The sequence below is a fragment of the Dicentrarchus labrax genome, unplaced genomic scaffold (genome assembly GCF_905237075.1).
Source record: "Dicentrarchus labrax unplaced genomic scaffold, dlabrax2021, whole genome shotgun sequence".
NCBI lineage: Eukaryota > Metazoa > Chordata > Actinopteri > Moronidae > Dicentrarchus > Dicentrarchus labrax.
This window is the reverse complement of record NW_026136723.1, coordinates 1370463-1396000: the sequence shown is the minus strand read 5'-3', so window position 1 is coordinate 1396000 and position 25538 is coordinate 1370463. Positions and strand designations below refer to the sequence as shown.

At 40.9% G+C, this 25538-nt stretch overlaps 1 protein-coding gene and 1 long non-coding RNA gene across 3 annotated transcripts; one reads left to right on the top strand and one right to left on the bottom strand.

Annotated features, from left to right (window-relative positions):
* Positions 1 to 60: 60 nt before the first annotated feature.
* Positions 61 to 25538, bottom strand: LOC127357434 (gamma-enolase). Of its 2 annotated transcripts, none has more exons than XM_051389660.1 (13): positions 25430 to 25538; positions 15517 to 15602; positions 13547 to 13642; positions 13108 to 13166; positions 10836 to 10905; positions 9577 to 9710; positions 9249 to 9340; positions 8745 to 8875; positions 7674 to 7871; positions 7386 to 7587; positions 4088 to 4196; positions 3803 to 3861; positions 61 to 1079 (listed from the first exon to the last, which is right to left on the bottom strand). In XM_051389660.1, exons 2-13 carry the CDS (start codon positions 15599 to 15601, stop codon positions 1010 to 1012), a joined length of 1305 nt encoding a protein of 434 aa, XP_051245620.1. In that variant the 5' UTR covers position 15602; positions 25430 to 25538; the 3' UTR covers positions 61 to 1009. The 2 variants fall into 2 exon arrangements, with proteins under 2 accessions (XP_051245620.1, XP_051245621.1); XM_051389661.1 differs by having other exon boundaries at positions 25385 to 25476.
* LOC127357466 (uncharacterized) lies at positions 15612 to 17344 on the top strand. The gene is made up of 2 exons (XR_007882262.1): positions 15612 to 15776; positions 16600 to 17344. It is a non-coding gene; the product is annotated as an uncharacterized LOC127357466 (long non-coding RNA).

The window sequence follows — 25538 nt, the reverse complement described above, 5'->3', positions numbered from 1 at the left end:
TTAATTAAAACTCAACTGAACAAGAAACACGGACACAAAAAGAGACAAAAACCCTTTAACTGTGTTTGAAATTGTAAATTAACATCTTTTTATTTCACATATTTTCACATTATTTTCAATGACAAGCGTTCTGTTCTTTTTTTATTCTCTTTCATTTTTTTCAACACAGCTATTCTATGGACATTCAGGAGGAACAGAAGGAACGAAGGGATGCTGGGTTTTTGGGATTTTTTTTTCTTTTTTCGTTAGGACTTCAAGCATAAAGGACAAATAATCAGAATCACATCAGGGCGGGAAGAAAAAGAGGTTCTGAAACGGAGAAACAGACACGACGAGAAGAAAAAGGAGACAAAAAGGGGGCTGGGGGGAAGTGGGTGGAGTGCAGGTACTTCAGTGTCCAGGTGAGAGTCTGACACAACTGAGTGTGTAAGTGTTTGTGTAGTTTTGTTTTTTTCACTCAGTCCCTGAAACTGCTGTATTTCGTTTCTTTCAGCGAGTGCATCGTCCTCTTTTGGAGTGAAAAGTTTGACTTTTTTCATCTCTTTCAGTTGCGTGCTTCGGTTTTACATTGTTCTATTATATCTCTACTTTTTTTAACTCTGTTTTTACAATAATAATCTTTATTTTTGCAGGTCTGTCCTCTGGCTGTACATGAACTATTCCTTTAAAACTACAGTAACAGTGCATGTCTGGCTTATAGATTTGATATTTTTATAGTATTCCCCTGCATGTGCGTGAGCGCGTGTTGCATCTGCGTACTCTATGTGTGTGTGTGTGTGCGTAAGTGTGTGTGTGCGTACAGCATCATCTCCCTACCTATAAGTGCATAATTTATTTATTTATTTATTTATTTAATAATTCATGTTTTTTGCTTGGCTCTTTTGCTCGTGTGTTTTTTCATGAATCTGTGTGATCCTTCACTCTACATGGCTCGCTCCATGTTGGTCGTGTCTGTCAGTTTTGATGTGTGTGTGTGTGTGTGTGTGTGTGAGTCATTCGTCTGTCAGTTTCACAGGGCGCTGGGGTTCCTGAAGTTATGGCCTGCAAAACGAGCCTGGTCGCCCAACTCCTCCTCAATCCTAGAGAGAAGAAGAGAAGAGACGAAGAGCAGACGTTATTTAAAGCTGCAAAAAAAGTGTATATATAAAAAACCTTTCTGTCCTTCATCCAGATGTTTGTCTGTAAGAGATTTAATCTTTCTCAGCACTGTGGTGTCCACTATAAAGGTAAAACCAAACCGTCTCCTGAGCTGCTAAATGGACATTTTTTGGACTTAAAGGTACAATATGTAATTTCTGCTGCTAGGGGGACATCGCTGAAGATTCCTTCAGTGTTCATCGTTCAAGAGGTTTCTATCGGGAGCTGTGTTATCCACAGAGATCTCCTCTCCAAATCAAATGGACACTAAAAAAACACACTGAACAAAGCAGTTGCACCTTAAACTTAAAATCGTTTCTTCAGTGCTGTTTGGTAGACAAACTATAATAGTCAGCCTAATACATTTGCTCAGTGGGCTGATTTCTAGTCAAATATATTTTTCTATATCAAAATATTTCCCATTTTTATGTGGAACCCCCTGGAACTTCCTCAAAACCCCCTAGAAGAACCACTGCTCTGGAGAGGACTTGGGGAAGCAGGAAGGTGTATGGTATGGAAGAGTCTGAGTGCCTGAATGAAAACAACGCAGGAATAAATAAATAAACACTGTTAATCGTACTTTTTTAGTATGAATTTACTTTAAATTAAACAGAGAACATACATTAAATTATGATTATTTAGCATTTTGTTTGCTGGTCTAATCAAAAGACAGTTGCATTGTTTATGGAGCTTGTTGTTTAGGACCATAAAGCACTCGTCACTTGCAAGTCCTTAACATGTATAGAAGCTACAACACTAGATCTCTGGAAAAGCGCTTTTAAAACAACATAGTTGCCACTGTATGACAACTTGCTTCAGTATAAATAACTCATTTCTCTCTGGTGTGTCTGTGCACATGTGTGCGTGCATGCTTGACTGCACTGATTAGCGTTTATCACTGGTTAATGCCCCTGTAAGTCTCTCCACCCTCCACCTCTCCTGCGTCTCCTCAGCAGTCCGATGGGATTACAACGCTGAGCTGATCCCACCTCCTCCCCCCATCCTCCTCCTCCTCCTCCCCCAGCTCCTGCTGCTGACTGGCTCGGACACATGGGGTGACACCGGCGCTGCTGTCGCCTGTCACGTCAATTAGCCCTGTGATGCTAAGCACTGAGACAGAGCGGCGTTACAGCAGAGCTGCTGCCAGATTTGGAGCCAAAAGAAGATACAGAAGATTTTAAATACTGAGAATTGAATATTAAATTCAGCACATAAAAGAAATGCTGAGTATTTAAAGCAGCAACAGCAAGTTTCCAGTTGTCATTGAGTGTACAAAAGAGTTTTGTTTTACAGGTTTAAAATGAGTCTAGATCCTGTAAAGACAAAGTTTGCAGCCCTTACTTCAAGTTTATATAAAGTCCCGTTTTGGGGTTTAATCAGCCAGTAGCTGATAAAGTTAATGTAATAAAAATGTAAAGAAACGAGAAACGTGATATTAAATTGGCTACTGAACTCACCTAAACAGTGAAACAAGTCATTAACAGGGATTAAAGAGAGAAAAACAATTCAGTGCCTGTCAGTTTTCTTACAGAATGCCTGTATTCAAATAATGAGAAATCTAATTTTGCCCAATTTTACTCCAAAATATCCAGTCTTTCATTTCCTCCAAGAGGTGAACTTATTCAAGGTCTCACTGATGGAATCGTTCATGATGCAGAACCTGCTACAGATTATCTGCTCGCCATAAAACACACTGCTTTCACGTCTGACTTTATCATTACTACTATTTTTCTATTAAATATTCCAACTGACTTGTTTCATTTATTTTTCGGATCACCAGACTTTGAGTGTGATTATGACCCTTCTGTCTACATGTGCTGGTCCTGGGTTTGTCGTCAAGGCAACTGGTTGCAACTGAGAGAAGCGAGCGCCCATGGGGTGTGTGTCAGAGCAGATTTCAAAAGATGAAATGTATTTGTGCGGTCTGGGAAAAAAACTAGCGGCCTCCCTCTCTCTCTGCTCTTGATTTATTTTTCCCATTAGAATTTAAACAATCAATACGTCATAAAGCAGCTGGACATGGAGGATGACGGAGTTCAATCATATTGACCTGCGATCAATTCATGACCAGAGACAGAAAGGGGAGACAGAGGTCCATATTCCGGACCGGGGCGTTTCCAGACTCTTTTGACTGGGGTGGCACAAGTGGGGTACTGATTAATGCAGGGGTGGCTTGAAGTATGTGTCTCCGCTTTCCAGTCATCTGCAATTTAGGCAATTCCAATAGTGTTTAGGGACCCCAGTAAGGAGAAATATTAAACTACACTAGGAGAAAATAATAGATTTATGCAAAAAAACTGCAAAGGATTAGCATAAAGTGGTTTGTGGGTACCCATCAAACCCATTTTATCTTGAGGTCAGAGACAGATTTAAAAATGTAGTCAGTAACTTGATTACTTTCATTTACTTTTGGATTTTGGATCAACACCAAATAGGCAACTAGAGACCAGAGTAAAGAAATATCAATAAGAAGTACTGATGATTTTTAGCATAAAAAATGTGTGTATTTTTTAAAGAACTGAAATTTGAATCCAGCTAATAATAAAATAATTGTATCCTGAAACGAAACTCAGTTACATGTAATCTGTTACTCCCCTTTGCCTGTTGATGTTTGTGTGTGTTACGTGATAGAGAGACTGAGAGATTATGGCCACGGCACACTGACCTCATGAGTTGGTTGTACTTGGCCAGCCTCTCAGATCTGCAGGGGGCGCCAGTCTTAATCTGCAACAGAGAGACAAAGAAAATTACAACCCAGAGAATATGCCTCATAAAATATTTAAAGAAAATACTGACCCGGGTCAAATTATGAAAATGTCATTAAGTGGTTGATGGCATTTTCTTTTGTGCTGGTCTGAAGCACAAATTATACTTTTTGCATACATTGTACATATAGTGGTTACAGGTAGGGTTCGTGTGTGTGTGTGTGTGTGTGTATGTGTGTATGTACCTGTCCAGTGCAGAGTCCCACAACCAGGTCAGCGATGAAGGTGTCCTCTGTCTCTCCTGAACGATGGCTGACCATCACGCCCCAGCCATTCGCCTGAGCCAGTTTACACCTGAGAGACAGACACAGAGAGAAAAAGGCAGACAGGTTTATTGCTTATTTCACAAAACACACACGTACGACCTCCTGGCGTCGGCGGTGTAAAGCTGCAAAGACAGAAACTGTTTCAAACAGTAAGCAGCACAGTGAACATGTGACTCCATGACTAAACGCGTTTCCTTGATTTTATAGGTCACACAACATGACCACGGGCCTTTAGCTCCCCATCAGTAGACTCAACAGTTAGGTTGTCTGAGGCCGTGTCCCTTCGATGAACTTCATTTCCATAACTGTAGGAAAGGAGGAGGAGGGGGCTGTAGGGGCTGCAGCCAGTGTCCTGACATGCCATAGCAAATAGAGCAGAAAATGACATAAAATATCATTTATATGATCATTTATATCATCAAAGGCCTAAAACTTGCTCTCTTCTTATCAACCCTTTGCACACATTGCAAACACCTTTGACCTTTGCCCTAAAATAGAATTGGGTTTTGTATTTAAATTGTTAATGAAGAGGGATTTTTAATTGATATCAAACAACAACAAAAAAAAAATAAAGACAAGAATAAAAATCTTATTTTGACACCATTGCTTGGGCCAGAAGGGCCTGATGTGGCTCCCGGGCCGGCAGTTTGATACCCCTGCTATAAATAGTCCAAAACCAACTAAAAACAGGCTCTATGGAGAAGCATCCAGCGGTGAGAGTGAGGCTGCGTGTTATCTGCACATCCAAAGGCGCATTCACACTGGCTTCTAGCTGCCTGAAGGCTTTTTGCCTGTAAATCCTATTCTGTTGAAAACTGACTCTCAGTGTCTTCTAACCCACTATATTGACATGTGGAAGTGAGGAGATAAAGACAGACACAGAGAAAGTACAGTCAAGTGCTGGTTCTGATCTGAAATATGATGCATTAATAACATGTTGAATAAAGCACCAAAACCAGTTCCAGCAGCATGTACATGTTAATGGACCAGTAGGAGTCAGTGGGGTTGTTGGTTGCAGATTGCCTCCTCTGTAGATAAATAGGTTCATTCTAAGGTAACGAAACACAATAATTCTTATTTTAAAGTGATTAAACACTAATAAAAAACATGCCAATGAATATTATATTCCATTTCTGCCAATAGATCCTCCTAAATGTTACACACTGGACCTTTAAGTCTGTATTTGAAGGTTGTTGTTTTTTCTCTTGCAGTTTTGCTTTAGTCTGCAGCAGCTGAGCCCTTGATCACATGGATCATACTTATTGTGCTGTAATATTATTTCCATGCAGGTTTCAGATTTAACCACTGAAGATGTACTACATGCAGTATGTCAGTTGTTTATTCTGAGCACAACATGCACAGATTGTGTGCGCGTACAGATTCTTGTTAAAACGCTGTGTCGGATTTGACTCCTTACCATTTTCATTCTTAGAGTGAATTAATCTGGTTGTGATTCATTTGTAACTACAGCTCATCTGACACAACCTGCTAAAGACGTGAAAATGAAGACGTTGGTGCCCGCAGTCTGACTTGAGGTTTTAGAAAAATGAACAGGCCCTCGTTGGGTCTCGTCCTGCTGAGCTATTAGAAGAATATATCAGATTAACGACGCAGGAAGCCTTTCATGTGACGGGCACAATACATCATCTTTACTGTCATCAGCTCTGTTTCTATCATTTCATCCTTCTCTCCTCCTTCTCTTCCTCCCCCTGCTATAATGCAGCTACACTGTCGTGATTGATAGCTTCATAACCCTGAGTGGCGTTTCGTTAAGAATGAGATTGATGACACACGCTCAAGACTGGAGTACACACTCTCTCCACAAAGAGTTCCACAAACATGAGATGCATGTACACAACAGTCCCAGTCAGCGGCATCAATATATTTGATTGACAGCTAATCTTCATACTAAAAACCTCCTGTCACTTCCTGCCCTTCATTTATCTTCTGTAAAGGTCTGTTCACCGCTGCTCCTCTCTGGCACAAGGTCAACATGGCTGACAGATAATGAGTGATGTGACTGGCAACATGCCTGTTTACGTATGTGTGTGTGTGTCTGTGTGTGTGTTTCCACATGTGTGACTGATAGCATGGCAGCTGGGTCTCTCTGTATCTCCCTATAGGCCTCTCTGTCGTCTCTGCCAAGATGGATGACCTTCTTTGGTCGGTCCAAGTTCACCGGCCTGCCCAGGGCGGCCATATTAGACTGTTTTTCTCTCGGAAAAGAGATTAACAGCGTGTGTCTTCACAGCGTATTGGACTGACACTGATGAGTCGTGTTTATAGATCTGTAAAGCCTCTAGGACTCCTGATAAAGCAATTTATCATTTTAATAATGTGTTTCTACATTAAGTGACATTTGTCAGACTATGCCACTTATTCTGAGCAGCAGGCACTGAAGGAGTTTCCATCCACATTTCAATTTGTACGTTAGAAAAAAATCCTGAGCGGAGTCAAGATATTGCAAAATGGTTTTCTGCTTGACTGAGGAGGAAACGTTGGTGTAGCAATAAAAACTAAATGTAAAAAAAGTGCAAAACAATCAGACTTAAATCATGACACACATGAAATGTCACATGTGAGTTAAATCTTTGTGGAGCGATGCGGAATTAATTCCTCAAATGAATACATGAAACAAACAAATGTTGTATTTCCAAATCTTGTTCTTATGTTTCAGCTCCGTCTTTTAATTACATCATCTCGTTGCGCACACTTCTTCTGCGGTGGTTTAATGGAAACTGATCTCAAGAACCAACTCCTAATATTTGCATACCGGTAGTAGATGAGAACGCTTTTGAATTCAGCTTTTCATGAATGTGTTTTTTCTTCTTTAAAAAGTTGCATAGTGTCACTTGGAGATACAGGTGTTGTTTGCATGTTTTAAGCCAATTTCCATCAGTTTCTTGGTTTCAGGGCAGCTGTTGGTTCAATATAAGTAATTCCAGTACACTACCCACCTACAGAGATATGTGTGTAAAAAGTGTGAATGTGACACAAAAGGAACATTTTAGATAGGAGTAAAAAAAAATTGGAGACCTACTTTTGTGTTCACACAAAAACATTGTGCTCTCCAGAGAAAACTTTAACAAAAAACGTCTTTTGATGAAGACTAAATATTACAGACAAAACCATTCCTATTAATACTGCTGAATCATCAGAAATGTTACTGTTGGATTGGAGCAATAATCTTGTAAACATTGAAATAAAGCCGACGTACGCCTGTATGGCCTCAGTGACGGAGCCGATCTGGTTGACTTTGAGCAGCAGGCAGTTGCAGGCTCGCTCCTCTGCAGCTCTCTCTATCCTCTTAGGGTTGGTCACCGTCAGGTCGTCCCCCACAACCTGGATCCCCACCTGGGCCGTCAGGCGGGACCAGGCCTCCCAGTCGTCCTGGTCGAACGGGTCCTCGATGGACACCACTGGGAAGGAGAGGAGGAAGTGAAAGGTTAATGATAGATATTTGGTCTTTGGCTGAAGATTAGCAAAAACAACAGAAGTAGCCCACCTGGGTAGTTGTTGACAAAGCCCTGGTAGATGTCGGCCAGCTCCTCTGCAGAGATGTGTCTCGCTGAATCTGGTGGGGATTTGAAGTCCAGGTCGTATTTCCCCTCACGGTAAAACTCTGAGGCGGCCACGTCCATCCCGACCACCACCTTCTCCGTAAAGCCGGCCTTCTCTATGGCCGTCTGCAGCAGGTCCAGAGCTGAGGAGCGAGAGGAAGGTAGAGAGAAGGAAGAAGACATAGAAAGTAAGAAATAGAAGATGGAAATACTGAACATAAGCTAAAGTTCAACTACAAACAGGGCTCCCCAAAACCTTCCAATTAGTGGAGTTTGTTGGGGCTGTACCACTGACAGGATACAATTAGTGGACGGAGCTTCCGGGTGAAGTGAAGCCAACGTGGAAGTGTCTCAAACCTGCATTCTTTCGAATGGCCAGCAGGGGGAGCTCCATGGGCTGCAAAAAGGTATTGTCAATAGTAAATATTATAATATTGAGTTTTATGGAGAAATTACTTCTGGGGAAACTTCTGACTTGATTTATAAACTCAGTAAACAGTTTACAGATATTCATTTAGTAAATGATGGTCCCATTTAGAGTCGAAACTGTGCAGCCAATGAGAGCAGCTCAACTCGCAGCGCATCACCACTGCTGGATCCAAAATAACCAACATGGTGACGGCCATAACAGCAAACTCGAGGCTTCAGAAGTTGCTCCATAAACCATGATGGGTTCACAGTTGGGATCTGCAGACACTACTGAGAGCTGAAAAACTGATTCAACCTCCTCTACGTGTTTACTGGGAACATTTTCATTTTGAATGACAACAATCTGCAGCAACAGACAGTGTTTCCAAGACTAGAAATTTCTTGGTGACTAAAACTATTTTGAAGTCTTTAACTGATTTTAGAATGTAAACTAATGGTCATGTGTTTGTATTTCGCATTTATTGTCATTGTCAAAAGCTCAGCAAGAAATTTCTGAATCATGCTTCATCCCACAAGAATCACTGGTGATATTAAAGAGAAGAGCTGAGGTTGGAATTTCATTTAAATAAAGACACCCTCTTCCTCACCCTCGCTGTTCTCCAGGATGTTGGGAGCAAATCCTCCCTCGTCTCCCACGTTGGTGGCATCCTGGCCGTATTTCTCCTGGATCACCCCCTTCAGTGTGTGGTACAGCTCCGATCCTATCCTCAACGCCTCCCTGAGAGACAGAGGGAAGGAGGGAGAGGTCGTCAGAGAGAGGAAAGACAGAGTAGCTGGGACCGACGTCAGCAAGACAGAAAGAATCAAAGAGAAATAAACGATGAGGGAAAAATGAAGGAAAACAACAAAGGAAGCTATGATAGGAGTTAAAAAAGAAGATTTATAAAGAACAAAGCAGAATTCAATCAGCCAGTCGATTGGCTAAGTACAGTTACAGCTAACTGAAAACAGATTGTTCCACAAGCAGTTGGCTATCGAAGGTTTGTTCTTGTTTATAGCCTCATCTTAGATATTGAATGAGAGGAAACAAATGGCAAAATATAAATACTTCATTTCGTTTTTTTAAATTGTTTTTGTAGATGAATTCTTACTTGAAAGACTCGGCTCCAACAGGAAGGACCATGAACTCCTGCATGGCCAGTTTGTTACCTGCATGGGAACCTCCATTTATCACATTAAAGGCCTGAAGAGCAGAAGAGAGGAGGAAACAAGAAGAGGATGGGGAGAGGACAGAAGAATAAAGGAGGGGAGAGCAGGAGACAAGGAGACAAGCAGAGGAAAAGGTAGAAGAGTAGAGTGGAGAGGAAGTTTAAACCAGATTTTTGAAAACATTTAGTAGCTCAAGAAATTGTCCAAAGAGATATTCAGTGTACAAATGTTTCCACATTACGATGTGTAGATGTTGTGTTTGTGTCTTACGGGAACCGGCAGCACCAGCTCTGTGTTTCCAGCCAGGTCAGCTATGTGGCGGTACAGGGGGACGTCTTTCTCTGCTGCACCGGCCTTACAGATGGCTAGAGACACTCCCAGGATGGCGTTGGCCCCAAACTGAGCTGTTTGACAGAAATTAATGATTTTTTTCCCCTTTTACTGTCCAGTCAATAACTCATCGTACTCTATGTGCAAAATGTGACTTTTATATATATTATTTCTAAATCTATTCCTTCGTTTTATTTCAGTTACAGTTTAATTTAACTTTAACGCAGGTTTGGCAGATTTTCTTTAATTGTTTGTATTTTTGTAGCAGTAATACATGTTGTTAGAGTGTAAGAACAACAGGAGAACAGATATTATATGTGTTTATGTCTTAGTTTTGCACACAAAAGATCAGTTTTTATTCGTATTAATTCAAACTAATTATATTCATTTTAGTTTAAATTGTAAGTTAGTTAGTTTAAATTATGTTTTTACTTACTTAAGGTGTAGTAAATCCCATTAATTTCCCCCAATAGATGATCAATTTAAATTCTTTAACCATCCTAAACTTGTTACCGTGGATTTTACTCCCCTAAACGTCAACGTCTTTACTAGTATTTACACGCTATACTTATAGCTGCATTTTGTTTGGTAAGTTAAATTTTTCAAATCAGTAAAAAGAAGGCTTACTAACTTAACAAAAAAAAGTCTTCTTGGTTTTCTTGTAGTGCTGTGCAATAAACACATAGAATAAACACTCACTGTGACTTGAAGATGATATCTGAGCTCATTTTATCTGTAACCTGGATATAACTGTGTACATTTCTGCGTGGACACAAATTCAATTAAAATCTTTTCCCAACACATCCAGCTGCAGTTCAGTCTGACAGGCTTCCTGTGCTGGCTGAAATTAATTTCTCCCAACACCATTACTTCTACTGCTGTTTACCTCGCTGCCTGAAATGATTACTTCTACATGACTGTAGATTAAAATAAATGAACAGTGCATTTATTTATTAAGGATGTGAGTTTGTGTTGTTGGTGCCAAAAGCCTGTTTGGAACATGTGCTCTGTCTTGTTCCCGTCAGTATTTATGCCTCTTGTTGCCACTTTGTGATAAACGTGCCTTCGGTAAAAAAAACATTTTTCAAAATGTCTGCGACTTCACATGAGAGGCTGCTGGAACGGAGGAGATTTCCGGCTGGCTGGTAGACTCTGAAGATTGCGCACGGTGTTAGTCATCATGACTTGTTTTGACTCACATTTGTTTTCTGTGCCGTCCATCTCGATCATCATGTTGTCCAACTGCTCCTGTTCCACCACGCTGATGCCCTACACACACACACAAATGCAGAAACACACTGTAACAACACTCACAGGTGGAGGAATATGCAGCCTTTATCACTGTATCGGTGTTAAACTTTCCACAGAAACCTGTTTGGATACATTTTGGTTCAGTTTTGTTGAACATATGAAAACTGAATTCTATTCTTGGCAGTGTGGATGTGTCTGTCCCATTCTCCCTGGCCTCCACTGATGGTAACAGTCAGGATATTAGAGGTATAAGATACTGGGGAGCACAGTGGCTCAGTGGTTAAAAATAGTTCGAAATTGGGTTCAATTCCCGGGTGGGGCAGGGTCTTTCTGTGTGGGGTTTGCATGTTCTGGGTTTCCTCCACCATTAAAACATGTATTTTAGGTTAATTTCTCCAGTCAGTACCCTTGACCAAGGCACTTGCGTAGATCTGGAGTTGGTCCCCGAGCGCTGTACACTGGCTGCCCACTGGTCCCAGTGCAAAGGTTGAATCGAGAGGACATATTTGTTGTACTGTGTATGATTGTATGTGACAATGAAGTTAATTCTATTCTCCTCTATTCAGTCTATCACACGGTTTAGTTTCGTTTTTTTGTTCTCAGACTGGTATTTTTTAATATTATTCGCTATGTGATCACTAATCCGGACCTTCCAGGCTTCCAGCCTGTTCCCTGTTGTTAAAAACCATGTTGGATAATCAATAACAGCAAAAGTTGTTGTTTTTTTAAGCAGCCCTGGTCAACAAGTGTCGAACTGTATTCTTTAGTCTTATTATCATTGCATTTTTTACTGTTGTTTGGACAGATTTTTTTAAAATATCAGTTTTTTTATGTTGTTTGTGAGCAGTGAAGCACTTTGTAACTGTATAAAAGTGCTTTATTAATAAAGTTCTGAGTGTTATTATCATCCTTATGACCCCACACACACACACACACACACCAGCGCAACCAGGCCAATCCGTCTGTCTGATGCGCTCTGATGTGACGTTCAAGAGCTCGGAGCCGTTCGGCTGTTTTTTCCCGCCTGACTGATCACCAAGATTCATTTCCCGGCAAAACATCTGCTGCCGGAGGAAATTACCCATACTGCACTGCTGCAGATATCTGAATCCTACTATTGTACTCGCACACACTCGTACACCTTCTTACACACACAAACACAAACCTCATTCATTTTGCTCTCGCTCACTCACACTTGTTTCTCACACGGACACATTATCGTCATTTTTCATTCACAGTATCTCTGCACACACACACACACACACACACACACACACACACACACACACTGTTACTGATAGCTGAAGAGACTTTATCTTATTCTCACAGCTTCCTGTCTTCCCATCCAGATGTGATAGTCATCCGCACATCGATCGACTGAATCTGCGCTCAGTGTCACCTGCTGTACAAGGTTGTTTTGTTCACATTTTGAGTCCAAACTGATACCGCTGATTCAAGCCGACCACAGACTGTGGAGACGATGTTTGCAACCCGGAGTTTATCACTTACTGCCATGTTAGTCACTTGAGAGCAGAAAATCCAATTTTGGGAAAAGCCGGGTGGAGCTGAAATAGGACAAGCAACCAGAGCGACCACCTGAACCGAGTGTTGACTAAAAGGCGATCAAGGCAAATGGGCCAAAACTTATCAAGATTTATTTTTATCCCATTTTACTGAATCTGAATCAAGTATCAAATACACTAATCCATACTGAATCTTTTTATATTCAGCTCTCAACAAAACTACATTATCACTTTCTGTTGACCAGGAGGGTAGAAATACTGCTCACACTGCAGTTTTCAGTGGTACCCTGATTAATATTCAAAACCTGTAGCTACATTCTGAAAAACTAGCAAATTCCCAGAAGTTATTCCTTTAAAGGACCAGAATTTTAGTTGCATCTAGCGGTGTAGTTGCAGATTACAACCCCCTCGCCTCACCGTCCTGTTCCGAGTGTGTAGGAGAAACTACAGTGTCCATAAAACTCGCAAAAGCCCCTATCTAGAGCCAGTGTTTGGTTTGTCTGTTCAGGGCTGCTGTAGAAACATGGCGGTGCAACATGGTGGACTCTGCAGAAGAGCCAAGCCCTCTAAATGCTCCTAAATGTTGGACCTTTAACAAGAACAACTCTGTATCCAGCTCCCTCTGCGAGACACCAGACTTTGTAGATTTAAACATGGTTATTGACGAATATACTGGATGAACATTTTGGTGACTTACAGAGGCTATAAGGGCGGGAGCCAGAGTATCATTGATGTGCCCGACTGCCTTCAAAACACCTAGAGGAGAGAACAAATGAAGGGAAGAAAAGGGAAATTGAAATCTTGCAGCAATTAGGAGGACAGAAAAGTCTAGTCTTTGTTTTAAGCCGGCATTAAGAGATGCTTTTGATATTAACACTGGGTCTTTGTAATCTGAAAGGGGTTGCTTGTATTGCAGGTCCCCCTATAGTGAACAGTGAAACTAAACTGACTTTTTAAATTATTTTAACCCTAAAACTAATGTTAGCATTCATGAACTGCATATACTGGGATTGGCATGAGATACAGAAGTTAGTCGTAGGCCAGCTAGTAGATGGCTCTACCAGGGATGTGTTTTAATGTTTTGGACTCGTTTGTTAACTTATTGAAGAATGTAAATGTAAAATAGACCCCCATACCTTTGCCCTTGTAGCGGCTCTTGTCTCCATCTCGGAGCTCCAGAGCCTCGTAGATCCCTGTGGATGCTCCGCTGGGCACCGCAGCCCTGAACAGACCTGAAGGTCACACAGACAGACAGACAGACAGACAGACAGACAGACAAGGATAAATAAAGTTTAAAATGCAAGGAATGGACAGAGGAGAAGAGCTTTTGACTTGTCTTTGTTTAAACCTCAGTGGGCACAAATATGATTGTGAGACATTAAAGATTCCCTCCAGACATGTTTTAATATGTATATAAACTGCTCTAATTTGAATCTGGTATGCTATTTTCACAAAAAAGTGAAATTGTCTTGTTAAATTCTTTGAAGCTGAAGTCCATTCTCAGTGTATGTGCACTGCTTCAAGTTTCCACGTCACGCTTTTTCACACATTCACATTATGAGCATGAATACATTGGTCAAGTTAGTTGACAGACGCTAAGGATTCAATCAGCACAGAGATGAAGCAAAGCTTGATATGACTAAAACTGTTTTCAGACACTTGTGTGGCCAAGTTAAGTACGACAGGAAAACAACCAACACGGTCACACCTTCAGCAGTATCTGAAGGTAAACACGGAGTAAGCGGAGAGGAGGCGACCTGCGGCGTTGTCTGCCAAAAGATTCTGGAAAACGACTCAGTATGTTCTGATGATTCAGAAAAATAAAACACCTAAAACTGTGACAATACACTCTGCCTCTCTGTTTTAAAATCTGCTGGGTTTAGACCAAACCTTTGCAGTATATAGATTAATACTGTTACACGTTTTGAATGCCTGATGTTCTTTCCAGTGTATTTTTTTTAAGATTTGAAAGCATTTTCATGTACTGCTGTATTGATGTATTGATTTGTTTCAATAGCAACTGGCTGCGTAATGGAAGTTTATTGTTATAGGAGGTTCCAATTCAATTATCATATCAGCAATGTCATCCACCTGAGAGACACAGGAAAGGATTTTACACCAAAGTGGCCAAAAGTGTGTAATTGTTAAAGTACTAATGACTAATTGCTCGTGTTTTGATGTGACTCATTTTGATAGTTCGCTCCGTAAACAGAAACACAGACTTCAGTTGGTTATTCTTAACATACCGTACAAAGAATGTTGAAAATTTAAACTCAATGGATGCAATTTTCGTAAAACAAAATTTCGCTTTTGAGACCCTACTAACAGCATCGTACCTAAACTCTCTGTGCATATGTAACCTTTCAGCTCCTAATATGAAATAAGAGCATGCTGTGGAGCACCAGTTCTACCTGTAGAGGATCGTTGTATATGCATACGTTTCTGGCCATTTAAAGGGCCAGTGTGTTGGATTTAGTGGCATCTAGCTTAAACCGTCCAATTCCAAGTGTAACAAACTACAGTGGGCGGTTCAACCTGGCAAACACCATGGAAGGAGACCCACTCCCTCTATAGATAAAAAAGTCTCATTCTAAGGTAACAAAAACACAATGATTCTTACATTAAGGTGATTATACACTAATTAAAGCTTACTAATGAATATTATATTCCATTTCTGCCAATAGATTCTCCTAAATGTTACACACTGGACCTTTAAAAACACACTTTTATTTGGGAATATGCACCATATATGCACAATGTTACCTAAAACATCCATTTCTTAACAGTAAATCGGATATTACACCAATAAGTAAAAAGTTAAAATAAATTATATTTTGATTTGTTTTCATCTCATTGATTGGGATTGAAGCCTACAAGAAGCCCAAGTCTTCCCTTAACCGAGAATTGATTGATCTGGACAGGGGTCATATGAAGGTTGTCTGATGTCAGAAACAATTTAAAATTACAGCAGAGATGCTGTTGCGCTGCCAAGATTTTTTAGCGCTTTTTGGCAAATTTCTGACATGATGAATCTGAGCAGACATCATCCCGGTGAACATTGTTATTTTGTTCCTCTGATTTTGCAGACAGGCTCGGCGGCAGTCACCTTTCTCTGTGCGAAGGTCCACTTCCACAGTGGGGTTTCCCCGGGAGTCCAAGATCTCCCTGGCAACGATGCTGACGATCGACATCCTGAGAGACACAGAGAGGGAAAGAGGCTGCGTTATTATTGCTTTACCTTGTAATATGTATTGTGAATCCTGTTGGAAATACGGTTCATTTCTGGCACTTATATTGGAGGATATGTCAGCTTCAGATGGAACTGAAAAAAGAGGGAGACAGATAACGGAGAGAGAGATGTCATGGGTAAAAAGATCTATTTTTATATTGTACACACAAAGAGCAACCTGTCAGGGGAGACGAGAAACATCACTGCAGATTCACTGGGAAAATCAAAGCTCGCCACAGAGGACTGGGTTCTCTCACGCACTCAGACAAACACACTGCAGTTACTGTTTCTGGAAGCAGGTTGCAGCAAAAGAGTAAATTATGCAGCCGTTTGCCACTGCTTTCATCCAGGCTGGCAACTGCCGCTGGTTGGGATTTGGTAAGGTGATATTCTGTATTGTTCTTATTGTCTGAAAACCAACAACGAACTGATTCTACTATAAGTATTGTGTCCCAAAACTATTAAAAAACATAAATGAGTCACACTGTTGCACTGGGTGATCTGGTCCTTCATTACCATGAAAACACACACTGTATTTTACTTTGGCTCAATCAAAAAAACACCGTCCAGATGCTGGAAACAATCATTACGGCACCAAATGTGGATAAATAAATATAATAATAAATATATATAAATATATTTGTGAGCTGGTTTTAAAGATTTCCAACTTCAGTGGGGATCAACAGGATTTGAGAGAACATTTCTGCCCAAGATATACTTCAGACATTATTCCCTACATTAGTTAAGGTTAGTTAGCCAGTGCTAATTAGATAAGTAATTGTGATATGGAAATGAAAATCAGAGAAAAAATAAATGTTTGAGAATTCTGCCATTTTTGCTTCTTTAGGTCTTCAAAGTCACAATAAAACACTCTTCCTGCCAGGCTTAATATACCCCAGTGCCAGGGGTGGAAGAAAATGTACTGTAGTAGCTCATTTTTTTGTGTACTTCAACTTTTAGATGCTGGTGTGTCTGCAGCTGCAGGAGGTCAGAGCCTCAGAGAGCTCCAGGTCCAGAGAGCTGACACTCAGCCGACAGGTATATGCTCTGTGTCAGGGGGTGTGGGTGGTGTGGTTGCTCCCAGCAGTACAGAAAAATGATGGGGGTTATAGTGAATGCTAAATGCTCATGGTGACTTTTCCACTCACTGAGGAATCTCCACCTACACTGAGGTGTGTGGGGGTTTTCTGCTGTCTTTGACAAGAATCCCTCCCACAGTTGTGTCTGCAGAGCCTCATTCAGCTCAAAATGTCTGACGGCTTTGAGAGCGGACCTGCTGTTGTTGAACCTAGAGCAGACCGTGTCGTACATTTTTACTAAGTACTTTTACTTGAGTACAATTTTCCAGTATTCTTTCCATCCCTGCCCAAAGCAGCAGTAACTGTCTTTTTATTTTCTGCCCCCAGTTCCTTTGCATTATAAATGTACTGTTACTTTTCCTTCAAGGGAAAGTGAAGTGAATCTTCACATGACTCTAAAACCACCCAGCTCTGCTTCTCCTCATCAGATGCAACATCACAACTGCAGAGACGTCACAGTGCTGTCAATCAGAGGCTACAGTTTATTCTTTTTGAATAATCTTAATGAAATTAATGTCAACTGGCATGCACCACTTCCTTCCCTATTCACAGTCCAACCCCCCAGTGTTGTGTTCCACTCCAAGCACCAAGCTAAATAAGAAATAAACTGGATTATAACTATAAAATGCTGTTTCCTTATGGCTCAAAGAATTTAGCTGCAGTTTGTGCACTGAATGATCAGCTAGCACGTCAGAGTCCTGCCACACCCCACTGGATATTCACGGCACTTTTGTAGTCACACTCTCTTTAAAATCCACTTTTACCTTGTTTAATAAGGTAAGAAAACAAGAAAGAGGTTTTGGGGAGTACATTTTTCCACAATCTTCTTTCTACCGCTGCTGTTTACTGCTGTTGCTTCTTCTCTCCCGGGAGAGACAGCTCGGAAAATCCTGCAGCGCTAATGCAGGAAAGAGGCACCTCTGGGTGCCATTGGACTCTCTGAAAAACAGCTCGACCACAAGAGCATTCACCTAAGTAGGTTAGTGCACGGCAGCACAAGCGCTATGTTTTTTTAAAATCAAAAATCACCCACCAAGGACCAACATTTTATGATTTTAGGGCACCTTTATAAAGTATTGAATTTTATGTTTTTGCTGAAATCTGTTGTTTTGTAAGTCGCTCAGTCCACTGATGGGGATTTTTTACATTAAAATTTCTCATTGCTAAAACTGTATATTTTATGCACTAACATCATCGACTAAGTGAGTTTTGGAAAACATCTCTTGACCTGACTCTTGATCAAAATTCAATTTATTAACGTGTTACTATTCACAAGAAACAAACCATTACAAATTATAAAATGTTATTCTATCATCAGACTAAGTGATTGTCGGCTGGGTTAGCAGATATCATTTTAAACTTCAGGAATGCTACTACCTCTGTAAACATATATATACATACTCAGATCAGATGATCTCAAGGAATTCAGATATGGATTTAATTAAACAGCATTTAAATGTTGCTTTATGTCCAGAACAAACTCCTTTCACTGTGCACTCCTCTTGTGATGAACAACATAAAAGGACTGGTTTCTCCTTTGTTTCTCACAGTGAGAGACCGAACTGCTCCACATCACAAGATTTAAAACGCATTAATTCTGTCTGACGATGCATTTGAACTTTCTGTATCACCACAACAGCGTTAACGTACAAGAACCTGAAGGCCAAACCATTAAGAGCTCCGTCCTTATTGTCATTTCACTATCATCCATGCTAATCTCCTCTGTGGGTGTTTTCCCTCTTCCTCCTCATTGATATTCCAGGCACGCAGCGCTGCAACGATATGTCAAAAAAGGCCTTTTATGCTGTCCTCGTCTCTGTACTGTATGAATACTTTATCGATCTGCGAGGAGCTAAATCTGGCTCGTTGCTAGCTTGCAGAAACCTGTCACTGTACTGTCCTTTCAGATGTAACAGGCTCAGTAGAGGGTGTGCCAACTGCTGGGGACACTTTTCTCATTTAGTGTGCATTCATTAATGAAAAATAGTATAGTGCGTTGCCTACAGAGAGCCAGATGTATCGTTTGAAGTCAGATCTATGGGGAAACTGCATTTCAGAACTTACAATGATTCTTATATAGTGCTCTCACTTATAATTACAATGTCCTGATTATGTTGCAGTGTACATTGTCTATATGGGTGGAATAATGTATGTGGAACAATGTGGCGCCCTGATTTACAAGAACATTTAAAAATTGCACATCATTTTAAAGAGATTGCCCACCTTATTTAGAGCTTCCTCACAGCAGACATTTTTGTGCCAGTAAGCCAATATGCACATTACAGGAAATGTATTCATGTAACTTTTTAAAATTAGAATGGCAAAGCAAACCTATAACCAAAGCAGAACAAAGTTTTTTAGCCTTTAATTAAAGGTTCTATAGGTTAGTGACTGATGTGGTTTTGGTAAAGGGCTGAGGCTTCTCATGGTGTTTGAGCCTGTTAGTCTGGAGGATTTGGTCACCGATTGAAGTTTACTGTTTTCTCTCATGTTTCGATCCACCAGTCTTAACTTTGCAGGAGTCTTGCACACAAACTTGTCATGACCATACAGATTCACGTATGCTGCTGTACAAACAGAAACGCCTACATAACAGTTAACGCTGCCTCTGTCTTCTTCAATGTCTTTAAGATATCCTTTCCTTTAAAATCCTTTCTAGGGTCTATGTACAGTGGTCTGATGTAAATATCCATCTTTAAATAATCTTCCCTGCTGTTTTGTAACACTAGAATCTGACAGACAACACACCTATGTGCATATTTTTGCATATTAAAACAGCATTCAGACCATCTGAAACTACTGCGATTATGTGTAGGATACATGTAATGTTATTTTGTTGTCTTATTATCTCTATAATTTCCCTCTGGTGTTTATCTGACTCACAGCCTAAAAGCAAACATTCTGTTTATGTAAGACCTTCCTGAAGACATTAAATGCTACACATTTCTAGCTTCCCCTGTCACCTTTCATCTCCTCCTCCGGGACACAAATCCCCCCCCCGTGTGTTGCTTTTAACCACAAAATCACATTACTCCCCCCTGTCTTTGTTTTTCTTTCTTCCTGTCCTCTGACTCCTTCCCTCAGCACTCCTTTATCATACGTGATCCTTCTGAGCAACTCAGGAACATTTCCATCCATTTTCACAGCAGCTCTGAACCCTGCCCCCCCCACTGTTGGTCGATTACAATGTCGACAACCTACAAATTTATGCTTATTCAGTTCTTACACTCATTGTAGGTCGCCGGGGATAAAAGCGTCAGCAAAATGTATAAACGGTGCTCAGCATAAGAAAGAGCAGATAAGGTGCCTGACTCGCCGCCAGCACACAGAAACTTCCACACACGGAGAGTCAGGGGGATCGATGCGTGGGTGATTTTCTCTACTGGCCTATATTAATTTTATGGCTTTTTCTCTCTCTCTCTCTCTTTTTTGTTGCTGTTTTGAAAGCCCCACCCTAGAGTACTGCAGTTTTCCAAACAGGTCCTCCTGAGGGTGGAGCAGCAGTATAAAGAACGCCTGCCAACACTGTTACATCAAAAATTCTGCATTTGTTCATGATCACATCATCACAGCAGGCCGTTTGACAATGAAAATGTTGAATATGATTTCCTACCCTAATTCAATTTTTTCAGTCAGTGAATGTATAAAAAGGGCCTTAATATCGGTATGATACATTCAATCCTATTTCAAACAAAGCTAAGAGTCTACAGCCATGCAAGCAGCTCTATGAGGCTGCAGTGGTGCTTTGAGCTATATGCTAATGTCAGCTGGCAACATAGGCTACTGATGGGAATGTATTTGGTCATAAAAAAGCAGCAAACAAACCTCTGTGGCTGGCAAATGAAGCCAACATGGAAGTAACAAAAACTGTTCCTCGAATGGCCACTAGAGGCTGGCTACCGAAGTGAGTCAATCTCCATAAGCCCCCATATTAAAATACTAAACTTTAAAGCAGAAACAAAGGCCTGGTACAACAGGCTAATTTCTCCGTTCATGACAACTGTACAGGGGTGAATTTCTTTGGCTATGTGTGTGAGTTAATTTTACTAAGGGTGCTGTTCTTCTAATGGCCTCTAGGTGCTGTCTCAGATAAGTTATATTATTTAGTTAAGTTATTTCCCACAAGGCTTCAGGGGGAAATGTTTTGGTTGCTATAATGTTTGTGTTGGTGGTTGATCACAAAATGTTCATTAAGAAGATATTACAGTTCAAAGATGGGTCATTTTGAGAAAGGTGTTACGGGAAGAACTGAGGGTGACATTCAGTATTTTCCATTTTGACTTCTGTAAAATCGATGTCAAAATTTCGATGACTACAGCACAGAGAAATGTGAGGCCGTCTATCTTCCATCACAATCTATTTATGAACATAACAGCTTTAGAGTCATTTAGGGTCATTGTCATGGAGTGTAGAACGTTAAAGGGACATTGGAGTATCTGTGAGCCTAAAATCTGTAATTATAACTAGGAAGAAGCTCGAGTTAACAAACATCTACAGAAATCCTGCAGATCTGAAACAGATAAACTAGTTTTTTAGTAATCCAACGGAGACTAACATCAACATTTTGCGTTGTCATGCTCAATAACATAAGTGCAAATTCAAGGTAACTGACTGTACTGTATTTATTCTACCTTACTGTACATAAAGTAGTTCAAATTAGCTCAACCTTGAGCATCTACAGCACAGAAATGCAACATACACATTAATCCAAAAACATCATATATAATACTGAAGTACTGACCATTTTTTGATACTTTAGAGCAGTAAAAATTATTTTTTGTGGAGCCCCTGTGGACAAAATCTGTATTTCCACCGCCTCGTTCCATCTGATTGATGGGAATCCGACTGAATCCGCCCCGGTGGCAGGCAAAACAATATAGAAATAGCCAATCTTCTCACTTGTGTGCTTATGTAGGTCACATATATTTCATAGCCAGTTAAAAACTCCTTGTAGTACATTTAGGTCAATTTTTTTATTCAAGTTCTTTTACTTGTAGTAGAGTATTTTCAGGGTGGTAATAGTACTTTCACTGAAGTAAAGGATGGGAATATTTCTTCCACCAGTGGCTATTTTAATGTCAGTCATGTATGCGTGACACCAGCACGCTCATCTCATATCCATAAACACATGTTCCTCCTTTCCAATCTGTCACCATCTCAGAGAGTTCATCTCATAACTCTCATCTCCATCCCTCTCTCCTCTCTCTTTCTCCATCTCTGTCTGTGTCTCTCGCCCCGGTGCTGTTTGTGCACGTTGCTGTGAGTTACGTAAGCTCTACAGCAGCGGCAGCAGCAGCAGCAGCAGAGAGAGAGGCAGGACACCCATGAACGCACCACACCACACCTACCAGAGACTGCAGTGCTCAGCAGAAAATATACCAGCACTGAAAAACACACGCGAGTGGGCGAGCCAGGGAGAGAGTGAGTGAGGGAGACAGGGATGAAAGCACGCAAGGAGAGAGAACAAGGAGGACGGCATATATATTCTCATTATATCTCTGTATGTGGATGTACAGAAAATGATAATGGCTAGGAGGATGGAGGGAAAGAGAGGAAGGAAGGAAGAGACAAATGCAGGTAGATTGAGAAAGAGAGAGGAGAGGAAGTAAAAAATCATGCAAAGATGAGACGAGAGAAGAGAGAAAGGCAAGGAATCATAAAGCGAGAAAGACAAAATGGGTTGAAAGATGGATAGAAATCTCTTTTCAGTTAGATTCTTGTAGATTAAAGTGGCACTCCACCGACTTCTCTCATCTTGAGGAGTATTACTCAGACTGTAAAAACAATGTTTTGTGTGGCTCTGAAGGGAGTCTGAAAAAATAACCCAAATGATGTCATCAGGGTGAACTCAGCTTCGGAGTCTTTAGAGCAGAGAGTTTTACATAATGCGGCACAAAGATTGAAAGATGTGTCCATTTACATGGCAAAAAGGGTCAAACAAAGGTGTATTATGAAAGGTGTAGGACCCTGTGTGTGGAGCTTGACCAACAGAATAAACATCAGGAGATCTCGGCCACTCCTTGACCCACTTTCACCAGTCTGTCTCCTGCAAACTCAGCAGAGTAAACCCTTTAAGTTACATCAGATGAATATATATTTATGAAAGCGCTTCTCAGAATTTGCTCTGGGAACTTACATTTCGTTTTAATCTTCAAGTAAGCAACCCAGTTGTTTTCTTTGGAGTGTAGGATTGCTTAAAGTGCAAATAAATTGCTGACTAATAAATAACTAATAAAGTTATTTTAATGATATCCTCAACTTTACTCGACGCAGAAACACAGACGTCTCCTGGATAACTGTAGGTCTATGTTATGGCCGTCACTTGAAATTGTTTCTGTGAGTTTGGTGTGTCTAATGACACTAAATACTACAATACCCATGAGCCTCAGCCACTGTTCCTTTGTAGAAATGCCAATCAGAGCTGCAGCGAGCTCAGAAAGGTTCATTTTCGCACAATAGTTGCTGAATTTATTCAGAATTGACCCAGAATTCAGAAGTAAACTGTAGTTAACTCCCTGACAACTGAAGTAACACCATCCACTGATGAAACCCATGACAAACAGCTAGTAGCTGGACATTGAGTTCAGACAGAAGTATAAAGCGCTGTATGTATTGCCATGTATACGAAACCCTAAGCTGTTATCTGCACACACAAAAGAATTTCAAGCTCGGTGATTAGATTTCCGTACAGGAATGTACCTTCACTTCTCTCCTCACATTTTTATACACACTGGCTTGAACCTTTGACACTTTTAGTTGAGTTGTTTTGTTCATCTTTTTCACTGACTACGAAGACGTGGCGTTCAGCCTGGACGTCTGAAACAACTCCCAACTCTCTGTAGAGCTTTTCGAAAAGAAATAATAAAGCCACTACAGCCCACACATGCAATTCAGAAAAGGCAAAGATCAATCTTCAGTATTGGATCATTCAAGTGAAAATCGTGATTAATCTCACCCAGGCCGAGAAAATATATGTGATGAGAAAGGAAAAGAGACATAGGGGATGGAGAGAGGGAGAGAGAGAGAGAGAGAGAGAGAGAGAGAGAGAGAGAGAGACAAATGGATACAAGGAAGAGTAAAGAGCAAAAGACAGAAAGGAGGAATGAGTGGTGAAAGGTGGATTTATATATAAATATATGCAAAGAGAAAGAGAGCTAGAGAGAGAGAGAATGGCCAGGAGGAAGAAGAGAGAGGGAGAGAAAGGGAGAGAGAGAGAGAGAGAGAGAGAGAGAGAGAGAGAGAGAGAGAGTGATGGAGGACGAAATGGAGAGCGAGTGGAAATGAGGCAGGGCGAGAGAGATAGAGAGACAAAGAGGAGAGAGAGAGATAAATAATTAAATGACCCTATTTGGCTGAAGAAGAGAAGAGAAATGGAGGGATGAAGAGAGGGAGGAGGAAGATGAAGAGGGGGAACAGAAGGCTCATCATTGCACGTATGGCAGACACACACACACACACAGAGGAAGTGGAGCAGTCTCACACATGCTAATAATGTGTCCACATTTTAATACACACATATAGCTTTAACTCGCAATTATCACAAGTACTCTGACACACACACACACACACACACACACACACACACACACATTCACATCCACCCACACGTCACACAGAGTGCCAAAACATGAAACACATACACATAAATACACACGTTTCTGTGCCTTCTAAGTTAGATATTAACTATCTCACACACACTTATAGCGAGGACATAACTGACTCAATGTTCCTGCTGCCTAAACACACATAAACAAACACACACACACACCCACACACACACACATACTGAGTGCTTTCCTTCCAGGTTACACACAAACACACACACATGCTGCCATATTAAAAAACATTAACCATCAAACACACACACACACACACACACACACACAGTTTTCCAAATAATATTGTCATAGCCAAAACACACATGAACACACTTGACAGTAATTTTCGATGAAATAAAAAAAATGCATGCAGGAAAATCACACACACACACACACACACACACACACACACACACACACACACACACACACACACACACACACACACATACACACACACCTTCTATGTTAAAACACATCAACCATCTAACACACACACACACTTGATACTCCAAGGACTCAACCATAATTGACTGCATGATCCCATCTCACACACACACACACACACACACACACACACACACACACACACACACACACGAGCGGCTAAAACACACATCTAAACAAACACACATAAATACACACACTTGACAGCCATTTTTCAACTAAGTCACACAAACACACACACATATTCCTGTGCCTGCCATATTAAAACACATAAACATTCTAACATACTCGCACACACACACACACACACACACACACACTTTGACTGCAGGGTCTTCTCATACATACATATACTATATATATACATACACACACACACACACACACAGCGATTTCCCAAGGAATCAGAGAAAATGCATGAAGTAAAATCACACACACACAAACACACACACACACACACACACACACACACACACACACACATACAGTAACATCTACAACTGGAGCATTTCCATCTCACACACTCACACATGCAGCCCCATTCTGCATCCTCCCTGCACTGAGCAGCAGCCAATCAATATGAGATCAGAGAAAAATATAATGGATGTAAAAACACAAAACCTCTTGAGTGGATGAAAAGAGGAAGAGAGGATTTCCTGCCTTTACCTGCCGCCTGTGTGTGTGTGTGCTCTGCCTTTCACGGCGACCGAGAAAATACTGGAGAGGCAGAGCGAGAGAGAGGGAGGGAGAGGAAAACAGGAGGGGAGGAGGGGAG

Excerpts from the sequence above, each read along its gene's own strand:
- LOC127357434 (XM_051389660.1), bottom strand. The coding sequence starts at position 15,601 with ATGTCGATCGTCAGCATCGTTGCCAGGGAGATCTTGGACTCCCGGGGA. Across the intron at positions 13,167-13,546 it reads GAGCCGCTACAAGGGCAAAG|GTGTTTTGAAGGCAGTCGGG; the intron begins GTATGGGGGTCT and ends TCTCTCCTCTAG. Across the intron at positions 8,876-9,248 it reads GTTGGAGCCGAGTCTTTCAA|GGAGGCGTTGAGGATAGGAT; the intron begins GTAAGAATTCAT and ends TCTGTCTCTCAG.